Genomic DNA, 16,687 nt, shown 5'->3' on the forward strand with positions numbered 1-16,687 from the left:
TGGGTTTTTGCTCTGTCGTGATGCTATTACCTCAGCTTCCTTCAATGCGGAAAACTGAGACGAGAATGACCCTAAACAGTCTCAATGAGAAGATGTTCTGCAGTTCTGCTGGCCAGGTTTAAAGACCTTCTCAATGCTGGGACCCACTTGATCCTCCCTGATTTCGTAGACATTTGATAAGCAAACTGTCACATTTGAAGAAGCCACGGCACAGATATTGGTTCCTTCGCTATAAACTTGTACGGTCCGTTTAGAGCCTCAGTTTCCTTTCTTTCCTTGGTTTTCAAAACGAAAGGACCCTGAATTCTAATGCGAAGGTCGTAACAGAGAAAGGGTTTAACTGTGCATGGATACAGAATGTGGCCATTATATGAAATTAGCCTATGGCGTGGTTACCTACTTTATACTTCCCAGTGTTCCTTTCTGCAGGCAAGCACATGTGGAAAATGTGTGTGGACCAGACCATTTACTCAGTGTTAGTAATTTTAGGTTGAGCACCTTTTATGCCTGCCTGTCCACACACTTGTTTCTTAGCGAGCTCATTGTAGTTAAGTCGGGTTTTGATTACCTGTAGTCGCCTGTTCCATGCACTATTTCAGTATATCATGGAGAATCCTTTGCTTGAGTTCTCGGGGAAGAACTGAGTTTTGTTTACTATAAAGGCAGCTCCATTTGTCTGTCGGAGAGACTTGGGTATCAGAAAGAAACTGAGCATGGTAGTGCCTGCCTGTTATTTTAGCACTGGGACGAAGCCAGAGGCAGGAGGATTGCTGCAGGCTGGAGGTGCACCTGTTCTACATAGCAAATTCCAGGCCAGCCAGGGCTTTAGACCAAGACCTTGAGTAAAAAAAATAAAAAGAAGGCTGAGAGAGGGAGGGAAGGAGGGAGAAAAGGAGGAAGAGAGGGAGGGAAACAAGTTACAAGTTGTTCTTCCAAACTTTTTCCACCCTAAGAAAGTCAGGCAAGTGAAGATTTCCCTGCTCAGTGTTCACCTTGACTGGATTACCCTAATGGGCATATGTGGGGTGCTTAAGTCAGAGGGTCATATTATAGCGGTTTATCTTGTCTGCTGTGTCTTGTCTTTTATGGAATATTTCATTACCCTTCCATATATCATTTCCCTTCCTTGGTCTGTTTTTTAAAATACAGTTTTTTTTTTTGTGTGTTGCTGTGGAGATTTTTTAAAAAAGTATTTTTAAACAATATATTACTTTTAGAAACAATTCAATGTTAAAATAAAAATTTTTTATCAATATGCGACCAATTGGTATAAATTTTACTAAATGAATTAAGAGTGGCAATGTCATGTTTATAATTCAAAATACTGGGTCTTTTTTGAAGTATAAATTGTATATTAGTTTTATATATGTGTGTATATATATATATATATATATATATATATATATTTGACCTAAACAGATTTTAACAAGGAAAACAAAATTTGTTTTATATGTTTGATAGACATGGTAGAAAAAGATTTAAATGGAAATGATCGTTCTTCATTTACTATGAGTCATATTGTTCATAACAGAATCTCTCTCTCAGAAAGAAATTGGCTAGTGGTGGGCTAGGGCGGAAAGCTGGTCTCAGAGAGTTGGGTTGCATGAGTGTTCTGGGGGTGACTCACAATAACTGTCCAGTGCATGGCTAAAGAACACCGCGCAGTACATGCGGCTGGCCCTACGCTGTCATCCACACTGGTAGAAACGTGATCTTCATTTTGGCAGATGCAATGTGTAGCATGTCTGACTTTGTTCCTCTTTTCCTTCCCTCCTTTTATGGCACTCATTTCATTCTGGCTCAAAGGAATGCACTAAATCCCAGGTATTGTAATCCGTGTGGTTTCTTAACACTAACCGCAGTCTGTGCGTGAGTTTGCAATGTTACTAATGAATTGTAGTGCCGATGTCGTTTGCTCGGTCTTGTCCTGCCGTGTTTCGCCTGTTGGGGTGAAACTCGTGCACACCTTCGGAGTGTTGGTGGAAGAAGTGCAGGAGGCTTCACTTGTGCTCTCTACAGATGTGCTGGTCCTTACCTGAAGAACACAGTGCCATTGATTTTTAAAAATGAATGGAGCATTGTTTTCTGTTAACTAGTTTTGCAAATAAGAAAAGACAGAATTGGGAGTTTCTTGCTTTTTTTTTGTGGGAAAACTCATGGGAAATTCCTTAGAAACTTATGTTTTAATTGTTTAAAAGATGAAAAAGCAAATTTAGAAACCCCAGTATGAGAGCATTTGGGGAATATACTGGGGAAATTTCAGTTTCATTAAGAAACAAAAACAGACTTAGTTAAAAAAAAAAAAAGAAACTGGAACTTAAAATCTCTTATTGTGTTTTCTTATTTGCACCTTAATTATAACCAGATTTCGTGCTTTGGTTTGGCTACATTTTAATTAAGAGTCTGTAATACCTATCTTGTTTCTCAATGCCTGAGATAACTAATCTGTGATTGGGTCTTCTGAAGGTGTGGGTCATGGTTGGCTTAGGGAATTTGTAATTATGGAAGAAAAACTGATGAGTCTCTGGGAGATGGTTGAGTGATAGTAACACTTATGGCTGTGTTGCTGTACAGGACAGCGGTCGTGAGTAATGAATTGTATTACTTTAAGGATATCCGTCGTTAATATGCTTGGCTATTGTCGCAGCTTTACTTCAAATTACAGGCTATATGAACTTTCAATTAAATGAGACAACTCCTTTATATCTTCTGTGAGGGGATACATGTCTGTATTCTCCAGGTGGCATGGTTGCTGTAGTATTGTTTAGAAACACTGCTAATTTGTATGTGGTTTGGTGGCATGGTATATGCATACGTGTGTACGTGGGTGCATGGGTGTGTGCAAGTGTGTGGAGCCCAAATATGATACTCTTTATGACTCTCTGCCGTGTTCCTTTGAGGTACGGGTCTTGCTAAACCTGGAGCCTGCTTTTATCAGTTGGGCTGGCAGCCAGCAGTCTCCACTGGTCTCTGCCCTGAACAGTGCTGGGGCAGAGGTGTGCTTCAAACCCGCTTCAAAATTATTTTAGATGATTTTATTTTAGGTGTATGAGTGTTTTGCCTGCATGTATGTAGGAGTATTACCTGGTGGCTGGAGAGTTCGAAAAAGGGTGTCAGATACCTTGTAATTGGAGCTACCGCATGGGTATTTGGGTATTGGGAGCTAAGCATGGGTTCTCTACAAGAACAGCAAATCCTCTTAACTGTTGAGCCATCTCTCCAGCTCATACACATGCACGCATGCACGCACGCATGCACGCACGCACGCAGGCACACACGCATGCATGCACATACAGACACTCTGCTGTTTCTTTGGGTGCTGGAGTCTGAGTTCTGGTCCTTGTGTTTACTCAGCAAGCATTCTTAACCTCCGAGCCATCTATCCAGCCCTGACCCTGCTGATTTTTGAATGATGTGATAAATCTTAAACTTTTATCTGACTTTGAAGCCTGATGGCCGTATAATTTCTTAGTCACATGACATTTAAAGACCACTAGTGTCTTCAGTTTTTACCTGGAAAGACAGTGCTTTAAGAATACACAATTTAATAGCTAAAGAATAATCCACAATGTAATTTTTTTCCTTTTAATCCACATTGTAATTTGTCCTTTTCTGGCATGAGAAATTAAGAACCTAATTTTCATTTAGAACTTGAATTTCAAGCACATGCCGCAATGTATCCTTTATGTACACTTTTAAAATTAGATGTGCTGTGATGGCTTAGAACTCTGATGATTTCCTCAGTCAGGAAGACCGAGTCCATGTGTTTTCAGGACGCTTCGCAAGGCAAGCGTGCGAGGTTTGCAGGGAGGATGAACGCTTTAATATGCAGTGCGAAGAGAACACTCACTAGCGTTTTCTAACATTTTCATGAGTGGAACTCATCGCTGCTGTTAAGGTCACCGAAAAGGCTTGAACGTTCAGCCTCACCGCGAGTAGTAGATTATGGAATTGAGTAACACTGTCCTTGGTGGAGCCTGGTAATTCGGAGTCAGCTCCTAAAAAGGCTTTTTTGGGAAGTAAACCAGCATTGGTTTACCTTGAAGAGCGGAGTAGGAAAGAGAACTTTGTTTGTCCTTTCATTGCTTCGGGCCATTTCTGGATATTCATATGGCAGGAATACTCCAGGTCCATGGTGAAGATGGAGACCACAGGTGGCCAAGTGGATCTCAGGAAGCCTGGTTGGAGTGATGTTGAAAGTTGGCACGCACCTCTTCTGCTGTGTTTTATTCTCTTACTGTAATGGGCGAAAAAGGGAGCTCTTTATTCTTTCCAGATTGGAAAGAACAAAAATGGTGCAGAAAGAAATCAGATTGGAGACCAAAGAAAGCATCTCTCACTTGTGGATGCTATGTATTCCCGCCGAAGCTTAAGGGGTCTCTAGCTTCCAAGGCTGGTTAGAACATGAAAATGTTCCCTACCCTTGACGTCCTCGTTGACACTCTTCCACTACAGCGGGCTCTCTGAAACGTACCCCTCCTTTTCATGACTGTGGATATAGGTGCAAGACAAGGCATTCAGATTCTCAGCGAAGAACATTGAGACGATTAGAACCTGTCAGTCATGGGGAAAGATGTTTCATATACATTCTGGTGGCTTTGGTTTTCTACAAGCATTGTAGCTGCGGAGCTTTTCAATAGGTCAGGTTTAACCTCTTGATTGTGGGTATGCAAGAGTAATAGGAAATATTACATCGTATTAGTGTGTTGACTACAATATGACCTTAATGCCTTTTATCGCCAGCACCTGTAAAATGTGTCGTCAATATAATAAGATGGCACATGTATGAGACTTTGGAAGACCAGCCTCCCTCCCCCGCCCCTTTTGAGATCAGTTGATCTGCCTGTCTCATTGATTTATTTAGAGACAGGAGCACACTGGCTAGTTTGGAACTCAGCGTGGTAGGTCAGGCTGGCTTCGTCTCACAGAGATCTGGCTGCCTTTTTCTTTTGAGTACTGAGATTAAAGGTATATGCTACCATGCCTGGCTATGAGTATTTTTATTTGTTTGATTGTTTTCTTTTTTTTGTGTGTGTATGTGTGTGTCAGATAAATCCTACTTTTTTAAATGACCATTTATGATATCACTGTTTTTAGCATATGTCTTGCATATTTCTAAATGATATTAAAAAGTCTTTTCCATGTTTTAAAAGTTAAACTTATTTTTAATCCACACACAAAATTGACAGTTAGACATGCTCATAAATACTTAATAATTTTTTAACATGTGTATTCATTGTATGACGTCTAAATAGCAGAAATATGACAGTGTTCTTAAGCAAACGTCATCATTTTATGGTATTTTTTAAAAATAGATTTTCATAAGAATTTCTTGGTTGGTTTAGTTTTAAAAGTTATTGCTTATTGAGATAAAAAGTTGCTTGCAGCAGTCAGTTTTATACACATTTTCTATTTGGGACGAGTTTTTTGAATGAGCTACTCTTAAATTAGACATCCAGGTGTTTTCACCTATTTCATGGCTTTGCTTTCTCACTTACTAGCTTTTCAATACTTCCTTAGTTTGATGTAGTGTCTGTCTCCTGCTTAACTGTATGAAAATGCATTCTAAGTTAGATGTCAGTGACTTCTATTTTTAGTAAATTTCTTGGAATATTAAGAACTTCAGAGTTTACCTTAGCTCATGTCTCTCCTGACTATAATTTATTTATATATTTAAAATGATTTTTAGCACACATAAAGTCATGTAAATGTAGGGTCAGTGTTATAACTGTTTCTTTAATCATTTATCCCCTTATTTCTTGCCCAGCATCCATTTGCTGGAATGAAGCAAAAGCATCTGTTCTCACTGCTGATGTCACTGTCTTTCTGTGGGCTGCAGTAGGACAGGGCTTCAGAAAACGGATAGATTTTATTTCCTTTGTCATCCAGGAAAAAGTCAGTATTTTATTTTATAGACTGCTTCATTCGTTGGATACCCGTTTTTCAGATGTGTCAGAATCTAGTGATTCGTCCCCTTGACCTTGCAATTTCACAGAGAAATACAGATAATAAAAATATAGGAAAATATTGGGTGGAGGGATATACACTGGGCACATTGAAGAATCAGGAGTGGCCTTCATATCTATCAGTCATAATGTAATATTGTAGCCAAAGGAGAAATAGTTCACATGAAGAATTTCATTTGCTCAAAGACTAAAGGCTGTGGAGAGAGTCTCCCCTCCTCCCAAAAGAAATGGATTCACTTTGGGGAAGCCATGTTGAGAAATGAATACTAGAGTGGCCAGAGAAGAAGCTATGACACCCTGGTGTTCACTTTTTAAAATTATTTGTTTGTTTGTCTCAAGACAGGGTTTCTCTGTGCAGTCCTGGCTGTCCTTGAACTCACTTTATAGACAAGGCTGGCCTCTAACTCACAGAGATCTACTTGCCTCTGCCTCCTGAGTGCTAGGACTAAAGGCATGCCACCCTACCTAGAAGTTCAGTTCTTGATAAACTTACCTGCTCCAAGCTGGAATAGGGATGGCCCTAAGGACCTGCTTAAGCTGTGGAAGTGGAAATAGTATTTGCTTGACAACTGAGCTTTCAAACTGAAGAAAGTAGAAATAGGGGCTGGAGAGCATAGTAGTTTCTTATCGGACCACCAGCCCGCAAATAACGACACTGAGACTTATTATTAATTATGAAAGTTTGGCCTTTAGCTTAGGCTTGTCCCCAAGCAGCTCTTATATCTCAAATTAACTCATTTATATTAATCTACATTTTCTTATGGCTACTTCTCTTCCATCTTGTACCTCCTGTTTCCTCTCCGTGTCTCTTGGCTTCTTCAGTGTGCTTAGATTCTCCTCCTCTTTCTCCCTATCCTCTTTTATTACACCGATCTCAGATACACATCTTCCCACCCTGTGCAAACATCCCACAGCAGGAGAGTGAGCTCAGTGAAGAGCACCATTGCAGAAGCCCCCTTAGTCTCAGTTCTATGTGACAGCTTACAGCTCTCCGTAACTCCAGTTGCAGGAGATCTGATACCCTCTTTTGTCCTCTCTGGGACCCAGGTACACATGTGGTACATAGACGTACATGCAAGCAAAACACTCAGACTGTTGAAGGAGGCCCCTTGTTGGTTCTCAGCCACTCAGCAGCTCAGATCTGAAATAACAGAAACTATATTATTTAAAACAGTGCTTGGCCCATTAGCTCTAGCTTCTTATTGGCTAAACCCTTAATTTAACCCATTTCTAGTAATCTGTGTATTGCCACGAGGCTGTGACTGGTGTCTGTGTCCAGTGGGGCTACATGGTTTCTGTCTGACTCCGCCCTTCTTTCTCCCAGCATTCAGTTTAATTTTCCCCGCAGTGGGGTCACTACAGTGTGCGGATCTGTGGTAAAGGGTCCCAACATTAGGAAGGTGGAGAACCACTGCTTTTGTTCATTCATTTTTAGTGCTCCTCTGCACAGTAATGTTTCATGGTCTCCCTACATATAAGCACACACCCTTGAGTCTTAGTTTGAAGTAGGTTAGCTAGAAACAAGGCTTTGGTTTTCTTTTTTGGGGTTTTGTTTAGTCAAGCGTTTTCTCTCCCAGGTTGGTCTGTAACTGCCAGTACAGATGGCCTTCAGCTTCTGGTCTTCCTGCTTTCACTTCCCGTGCCTCAGGATCTCTGGTATGCACCAGCATCCCCAGTTGCTGCTGTAGTGGGGCTTACACTCGGCTCCATTCATGCAAGCCAGGCATTCCAACAACTGACCACATCCTTAGCCCAAAGCAGATACAAATATCAAATCGTGAAGAAGGACCAAAAAGGGTGTGAAGTGGAAGTTAGTGAGGAGGAGCATGTACAACCCCACCTTGCTAAAGCTGTGTGTGTTAGGCATGTGGATGCTTTGGGTTTCACTGGTGAAGTACCCTTTGCATGGTCCTTGCTAGCAAATTGACCGACTCCTCTTCACTCAGGTCACATTGCATTTTAAATCCCCCAGAGAGGTCCTGATGGAAGGGTCTCTAAACAATAGGTGGAGGAAACCTTACTCTGCAATTTCTGGCAACCTGCAGACAGAGCTGCTGGGTTGCTGTCACCCTCCTGGTTTTTAGGGAGGGACCTTTTCTCTTTTTGCAGTTGAAATCAGGTATTTGTGCTGATTTCATTAGTATGGATTAAGAAATTAAGCTATAGAGCATAGATAGTGAAATGTAAATCACAAAATAATTTAAAGCACAAAATGATTTCTCACGCTATTAACAGCCTGCATTGCAAATTCACGCAAGGCAGTTGAGAATAGCATGCAGTGTGCTGTTTACCCAAGTTTCAGCTTCTGCTGGAGGATGTCTATTTTTGTGTATTACATCATCTCTGCTAGAGAACTCCGGTGTCCACTGGGATTTACTGTTCTTTCATTCCATTCGGAAAGAGAGCTTGTATTGATGTCATAATTGGACCTATCTTTCGGTTAAAAGTAATAGCAGTGTTGTGTAGCAAGTCATGCAATATTTCAAGCAATTTGTTTGTCAAAAGAGATCAGTGGCACTTTGTCCTGCCTCTCGCTGTGACCACGGGTAGCTCCCTCTTTCTGCCCGTGTGTGTTTTAAATAGAGTTGACTAAAAATCCGCTTTGCGTTACCACAGCAAAAATTCCTTTCATCTCTGCCAGCTTCAATTTTCATCGTGTGCCCCTCACCCCGCCCTGTTTCTAGCCTTGGGTTTTATAAGCTGATTGGAAAGATCTCCACTTTGGACATGCCAGCTTTGCTATCTTCTGTCGGTGCTCAGTTGGTCTTGTTATAACGGCTATCAGTCGCAAGGAGTCTGTTTTCAGTGTAGAGAATAGTGAGTAATTAGAACTGTTCTGAGTTTGGAATCCAGTGTTAAAACAATAGTGGTAGCCAGATGATATTGTTACCCTCTGGGTGATGCTAGCTAGCATTTAATGGAGTGTGCACATGCTAGTTTTTTTTTTAAGGCAGTTGTGAAATGAAATAGTTTAATTATTTATATAACCATGATTTTAAACCATTGGATGATCTGCATAGCAGTGTAATGAATATGTATATAAATATGTATCTCTATATAAAATTTCTCCCTTATTCTCACATGATTTAGTGTCTGTCAGTTACATCTGTTTGTGATTTCAACTGATTAGGAATACGCCTCTGATACATTATTTTTAATAATGACTTTATTGAGGTGTGTTTTACATACTGCAGTCGTCTGTTTTGAAGCCCTTGTCAGTGGCCTTTCTCGCTTAAAATAAGCATCATGTGACATCACATTTGTCACCTTACTGGCTTTAAACAGATGTCGTGATAAAGTAAGTCGGTAGTGGATTGGGAACTGGTTTGGACTTACCCATTTCTTTGCTCTCTTTTCTGATCATAAAATTTCACGTAGGCTGAAAGAGCAGGAGGTCTGGGGGTAGATGGTTGTAGGAGGTATTGGGGTACTTGTTAGAGCAGTACTGTGTGGCTCAGGTGGGAGGCAGGTGGTGCCTGGGTGTGATGTGTGTGGCCTTAAGTAGAAGTGAAGGTCAAGCGGCCCTGAAATGGGTTTGGATGAGGAGAGGAATAACTCGGACACGGAAGACTGGAGAGTGTGCGAGAAAACATCCAAGGACAGCGGCGGTAAACGTGTTAGTTCCGGAACAGTCTAGAAGGTATTTTGAGTATTTAAGAAACAGTTAAACCTCAAAATGTAGCATTTCCTTTTCATTAATTAGAAACATAATTTGCACTTTCTGTGGGAAGTTTGAAACCAAACCTTTAAGAAATTCTGCAAATTATCAGGACTTTGGTAACGACCAAGGGAAGGTTCTAGAGAAAGAGTGATTTTTGCTTGCCATTTGTTGCTCTGTGCAATGAATATGTCACCAGCCCTCCTTCCTGTCCCTCGCATTGGCTATCCTGAACCGGGGAGCACTTGCAGCTTCAGTTTGTTTTTCTCTGGAGTGACCTTTGACCTGACACTTAGCATGTACCAGCTTCGATTAGACCAGCTAACCTTTCATCCGCTGGTCAGCCTGAGGGTTCTGAGCCCAGCGCCCTCCATTCCAGAGATCCATAGAAACTGGTAACTGTGGGTTGTTTCAGGGGGCCAAGAGGCTGATTGTTGTCTGGCCGTAGCACTTCTTAAGCTGCTTTCATTTCAGACTCTTCTGCCCTTAAGTCTTACTCAGGCCTCCCAGGAGCTTTTGATAACACCGGTCTCTCCATGTCATCCTCTGTCTCATTGGAAATTTAAAACAAGGAGAAAAATAAAAGCCTGGCAGTGGTAGCGTGTGCCAGGCACACCTTAAATCCCAGTGCTCTGAGGCTGAGTCAGGTGGATCTCTGTGCTTGAGACCAGCCTGGTTTACAGAGAAAGTTCCAGGGCCACCCAGAAAAACCCTGTCTCTAAAGACAAGCAAACAAAAATATGAGTATATAGTTACTCATTTTAAATGGAGACTGCTCTTCTGTTCCTGGCCACCCTGACTCGAATAATCACACAGAAACTATGTTAATTACAACATTGTTTGGCCAATAGCTTAGTTGTATTCCTAGCTAGCTCTTATATCTTTACCTGGCCTATTTCTGTTAATCTGTGTATCACCACAAGGTTGTGGCCTATCAGAAAGATAAGGTTCCAACAGGTGTTTTTCTTCTTCAGTAACTATATGGTGTCTCCTTGAATCCGCCTACTGTCTCTCTGTCTCTTCCAGCCTCTCTATATTCTGCCCTGCCATAGGCCAAAGCGGCTTTATTTATTCAGAAGGTCATCCCACATCAACTCATCAGTTTAAAAAAGGATATTGAGGGGACTGGAGACATGGCTCAGCAGCTAAGAGGGCCCAGGTTCAGTTCCCAGCACCCACCTGGCACCTCACAGCCACCCTTACTTCCCGTTCCAGGGAATCAAATGACCCCTTGACCTTCTCAGGCACTGAATGCATGTGGTGTACATACACACACCTGCAGGCAAAACACTCACACAAATAAAGTAAGAAAAATCAGCAAATCTAAAAGAAATGTCTAAAGGTTAATACACTGTCAGCCATCAGCATCAGTGTTCTTCTAAGAGATACATAAGTACTTTATAAAACAAAAATAAGAGCAGCGATAGGTATTACTAATGTGTCCTAGCCCAGAAAAACTTGGAATCACTATAGATGGAGAAAGTAAGAGAGTTGATGATAAAACCAAAGAACAATCCTAGACCAGCAAATAAAAAAGAGGACACATACACGGACTTCCCACAACAGCAAAAGAACAGGAGTCAACAAACACTGCTCATTGGTATCTCCCAACATCAGTTGTCTCAATTTCCCACTTAAAAGAGACTAACAGAATGGATACAGGCAGGATCCATCTTTCTGCTGCATCTAAGAAACACACCTTAATATCAAGGATATACATCACTTCAGAGTCAAAGAAGGGAAAGATATTCCAAAGAAATGGTCCTAAGAAGCAAGCTGGTGTGGCCATTTTAATATCTGGCAAAATAGACTTCCAAAGCAAAACTAATTGGTAGAGATAGAGAAGGATACTACCATGAGGAATTTCAATTCTTATGCAAATGTACCCAAATTCATGAAAGAAACCCTACTATAGCCACAATCACATACTGACCCTCACAATTGCTAGTGGGTCATCTAGACAAAAACTAAACAGAGGAACATGGGAGCTGACACATAATTAACCAAATGAACCTAACATATTTAGAGAACATTTCACCCAAACACGAAAAGATATATCTTCTCACCAGTTTATAGAATTTCCTCCAAAATTAACCACATACAGACACAAAGCAAGTCTCTACAGATATAAGAAAATTGAAATAACACCCTGCATCCTGTCTGATGACCAGGGATTAAAGCTGGATATCAACAGCAACAGAAACGACAGAAGGCTTACACACTCGTAGAAACTGAACAGCTCACTACTAAATGAAATACAGTTCAAGACAGATGAATAAAGAAAGTAAAGCCTTCCTAGAATTGAATGAAGATGAATGTACAGTACACCCAAACTTATGGAAGACAATGAATGAATACAATTCTAAAAGATGAGTTTGTTGTATTAATTGTCTACATTAAAATATTGTAGAGATCTTATACTAGTAACTTAATAGCACACCTGTAAGCTCTAGAACAAAAAGAAGAAATCATATCCAAAAGTAGCAGACAGCAAGAGATAATCAAAATCAGAGCTGCAATCAATAGAATAGAGACAAAGAACAAAAAGCAAAGTTCTTTGTGATATAAAGTATATTATAAGGCTATACTTTAAAAACCTGTGCTCTGCCAATTTGGAAAATTCCAAAGAAATGGATTATTTTCTTCAAGCATACCACTTTAAAAAGTTAAATCAAGATCAGAGAAGCAATTTAAACAAACCTCTAACCTTAGTGAAGTAGAAGGAGCTTTTTAAAATTTCCCAACTAAAAAAAAGCCCAAGGCCAGATGATTTTAGTGCAGAATTTTACTAGACTTTCAAATAAGAGCTAATGCCAATACTCCTCAAATTGTTCCATAAAATGGAAACTTTAGGAGTATTTACCAATTTGTTTTATGAGACCCTAATGCCCAAACCTCATAAAAACCCAACATAGGAAGAAAACTACAGACTCATTCCCCCATGAATATAGATGGCAAAGTACTCAAAATACTTGTAAACCAAATCTAAGAACACATCAAAAAGATCATCCACTGCCATCAAGTATGCTTCATCCCAGAGATGCAGGAGTGGTTCACCATCCATAAACTGTTAAATGTTATCCATCATATAAACAAGCTTAAAAAGACAGTTTACAGCAAGCCCAATAGAGAGAAACTCAAAGCAATTCCACTGAAATCAGGAACTATACAAAGTTGTCCATTCCCTTCATATCTATTCAATATAGTACTTAAAGTCTTAGAGCAATAAGACTACTGATGGAGATTAAGGGGATACAAATTGGACATGAAGAAGTCAAAGTATTCTTATTTTTAGATGATATGGTTTTGCGTGTGTGTGTGTGTGTGTGTGTGTGCGCGTGTGTGTGTGTGTGTGAGAGAGAGAGAGAGAGAGAGAGAGAGAGAGAGAGAGAGACTGACTGAGTAAATATTCATTGACTGGGGAACTCCTATAGCAGATAAACACTTTCATCAATGTTGCTTGCTACAAAATGAACTCACAAGAGTCGGTAGCCATTCTATATACAAACAACAAACGGACAGAAAAAGAAATCAGTGAAATAACACCTTTCACAGTAGCCTTAAATAATATAAAATATTTTGGGTGTAACAAAGCAAGGGAAAGACTTGTATGATTGAAACCTAAAGACATTAAAGAAAGTAATTGAAGAAGATATCAGAAGATGAGAAGATCTCCCATGCTCATGAGTCAGTAGGATTAACATAGATAACATTAGCATCTTACCAAAAGCAATCAGCCCACTCAATGCTGTCCCCATCAAAATTCCAACACATTTCATCACAGATCTTGAAAAGACAACTTTCATATGGAAAAGCAAAAAACCCAGGATAGCTAAAGCAATCCTGAATAATAAACAAACTGTGGAGGTATCACTATTCCAGATTTCAAGTTGTCTTACAGAGCTATAGGAATATAAACAATGTGCTTGGCACAAAACCTGACATGTTGATCAACTGAATTGAAGATCCAGACATAAATCCACATATCCGTAGACACGATTTTTGATAATGAAGCCAGAAACACTCACTGGACACAGGACAAATGGTGCTGGTCAAACTTGATTCAGCTGCATTGTAGAAGAATCCAAATGAATCCATACTTATCACCCTGCACAAAACTCAACTCTAAATGAGTGAAGACCCCAATATACCTTGAGACAACCAAACCATGTCACCTCTGAGTGTGACCAAAGCCCTCTGTGGGTCTTTCCATTGTGTCATACAGAAGGAAAATCGTCACTGTTACTACTGCTTTATCAGGGACACGTTGCATGATCTAGTTTTTGTTCTTTCTTTGTCTTTTGTTTTTGCTGTGAATATGGATGACAGCAGGGCAATGGCCATAGTAGGGCGGTACTATAGTCCCTGCAGACACCACTGCTTTGACACATCAGCTTAAATAGCAGCATAATAAAAAATGGCAGGTAATGTGTGAGTCATGGTGAAAATGGTTTGACCTCACACTCTGTGGGTAAGGCACTGCCTGGAATCTTTGAGAACCACTTTTTTTAGACTGTTTGCTCATGGGTTCCTTCCTTTTTATTTGCATGGTATACTTAAGTTCTCCAGAAAGAGGAAACAGAGGGAGGTTGGGAGAAGAGGAAAAAGAAAGAGACTATCTGGTTGTCTTAAGGAAATTGACTCATGGACTGGAAAGATGATTCAGAGGATAAAAATACTGCTCCTCGCAGAGGATACAGGTTCGATTCCCAGCACTGACATGGCCGCTCACCGCTGTCCATAACTCCAGTTCCAGGGCATTTAAAGTCCTCCGCTGATTGCTGCGGGCTCCAAGCTTGCACGCGGCATGCAGGCATGCATGTTAAGCAAAACACTCACAAAATCTAAAAATTCAAGAGGAAAACTGGTGCATGCTTCTGTGGAGACTGGCAAGTCTCAAATCTGCACCTCTGGGAGCATGACTCAAGTGTAGTGTGCTGCAGCCATGCACCTGTCGGGAAACACACGCAGTCTGTGTCTCTCCCCTTCACCATAAAGATAAACTTAGGAGGTACTGCATAGTTGTAAAGCCCAATGAAAACACAGACATGGCACCCCATGATAACGTCTTGAAGATGGTGTCAGAGCATTGTACCAGGCTGTTCTTGCAACCCATGCTTTGGGCCTTTGCTGTTTGGTTTTGAATGAATTATCCCCTTCCTTATTTTTTTTTCTTTAAAAATTTCTCCTTAATTTTCTTACACATTGTAGGAAGCACAAACAAGAAGATCCTGAGCTAAATATGAATGGGATTAAAATTTTACAATTCTTTAATGTTGACCAATGTTCATGCTGGATAGGCTTTGGCAAAACTTGACCCAAGTTGGAATCACCTAAGAAGATGGAACCTCAGTTGAGAAATTGCTTCCATTAGATTGGCCTGTGCACATATCTGTAACGTATTTGCTTGAATATTGACTAAAGTCTCAAATAAACCCTTTCCTCCCCAAGTTGCTGTTTTGGTTAGTGTTTTATGACAATAGCGGAAACTAAAGTAGAACAAGGTTTTGCATACATTAGTTTTATTTGTTATCAAAAGTCTTCTGCAATTATTACAAGTTTTAATTACCTTATTTGGCATTTTTTATTTAGAGCATTTTCTCCTTTAGGAATCCTGTTTTTGATCTCCCTTTCTTCCTGAAAAGCCTAAACTCAAGCTACCCTTTAAGGTGATGAGTATGACCTGTGTGGTATCTGTTGAGTGTAGTAAGACTCTTCTTTCCCACCTACCAGTTCCCACGCAACTGACACAGACTTAATATTAATTATAAATGTTAGGCCGGTAGTTCAGGCTTGTTATTAGCTAACTCTTACATTTTAAATTAACCCATATTTTGTTGTCTACCCTTTAACACATGGCAGCCATGTTACGTAGGAATATGACTTTGAAGACTCTCACATCTGAACCATTTAAATAGTATACGTCATACATTGCCTTTCTACATAACCACCATCATTTATACTCTAAGACAGTAAGTCTCAACCTGTGGGTTATGACTCCTTGGGTGTCAATATCAGATATTTACATTACACTTCACAACAGCAGCAAATTAAAATTATGAAGTAGCAATAGAATAATTTAATGGTTGGGAGTCACAGCAACATGAGGAACTGTATTAAAAGTCACGACATTAGGAAGGCTGAGAACCACTGCTCTAATGAGTTCTGGTGTCTGAGAGATGGTCCTTTAGGTGATGTGTGTCAGACTTGCATCTTTCTGTATGCTACGGAGTGAGAATACTTACTGTTTCTTATAGGAAAGAGCTAAATATGAAGCTCTCATATAAACTGGACATGTTAGCTTATGCTGTCCTGTAATCCTTGATACTCAAGAGGCTACAGTAGAAGGATCATTTGACTTGAGCCCATGGTTTCAATAGCAGCCTGGCCAACATAGTGAAATATCATCTTTAAAAAAATATCCAGAAGAAACCCTTCCTAATGTTTAGCTCTAACTTGCCTGCACATAATCTTAGCTCAAATTCTAGATCTCTTTTAAAAGCAATACAAATGGATTTCCTTATTTTTCTATTTAAACAAAATTTTATTTGAAATTTCAACATGAGTTTTTAAAAAAGTATTTCCGTTTTATTGTTCTTTATTGAAAATAGATTATTTTTTTAATACAATATATTCTGAGTATGGTTTCTTCTTCTCCAACTCCTCCCAGTTCCTCCCCACCTCCCTTCCTGTTTGGAACCATGCCCTTTCTGCCTCTCATTAGAAAACAAAACCAGGCATCCAAGGAATAATAATAAAATAAAATAAAACAAAAACAGGATAGGACAAAACAAATAGAAAAAGAACCAAAGCAAAGACAAGAGAAACACGTACAGATGCAGAGAAAAATTTTGTTCATACACACAGAAGCCCCCTGAAAACATAAAACCAGAATCCGTAATGCATACACAAATGAGCTGTTAGGTTAAAATTGCCTGACTCAGTGTTATGAGACAGAGAACCTCCAAAGATACCATTGAGTTTGTTTTGTGTTGGCCGTGTGCTGCTGGGGATGGGGCTAGAGGGATTGGAGGACATGGAGGAGACAAGCCTTCTAGACACA

General features: G+C 40.1%; 1 protein-coding gene across 5 annotated transcripts in view; it reads left to right on the forward strand.

Moving 5' to 3' along the window:
* Rapgef2 (Rap guanine nucleotide exchange factor 2) overlaps positions 1-16,687 on the forward strand; it is a 199,711-nt gene that overhangs the window by 99,649 nt on the left and 83,375 nt on the right. For 4 of the 5 annotated variants that reach the window (XR_005974913.1, XM_041658934.1, XM_041658936.1 and 1 more), the window contains exon 7: positions 1,807-1,824. The exons of the other annotated variant lie outside the window; for it this stretch is intronic. Coding sequence is in view for 3 of the 4 variants with exons in the window: in XM_041658934.1 (XP_041514868.1) it covers positions 1,807-1,824 (18 nt within the window). In the remaining variant the exon portion in view is untranslated. The remainder of the gene's footprint in view (positions 1-1,806; positions 1,825-16,687) is intronic. 5 annotated transcript variants of the gene reach the window in all.

This window comes from Microtus oregoni, unplaced genomic scaffold, assembly GCF_018167655.1.
Source record: "Microtus oregoni isolate MIOR12 unplaced genomic scaffold, Mior012 000010F_ref0000083, whole genome shotgun sequence".
Lineage (NCBI taxonomy): Eukaryota > Metazoa > Chordata > Mammalia > Rodentia > Cricetidae > Microtus > Microtus oregoni.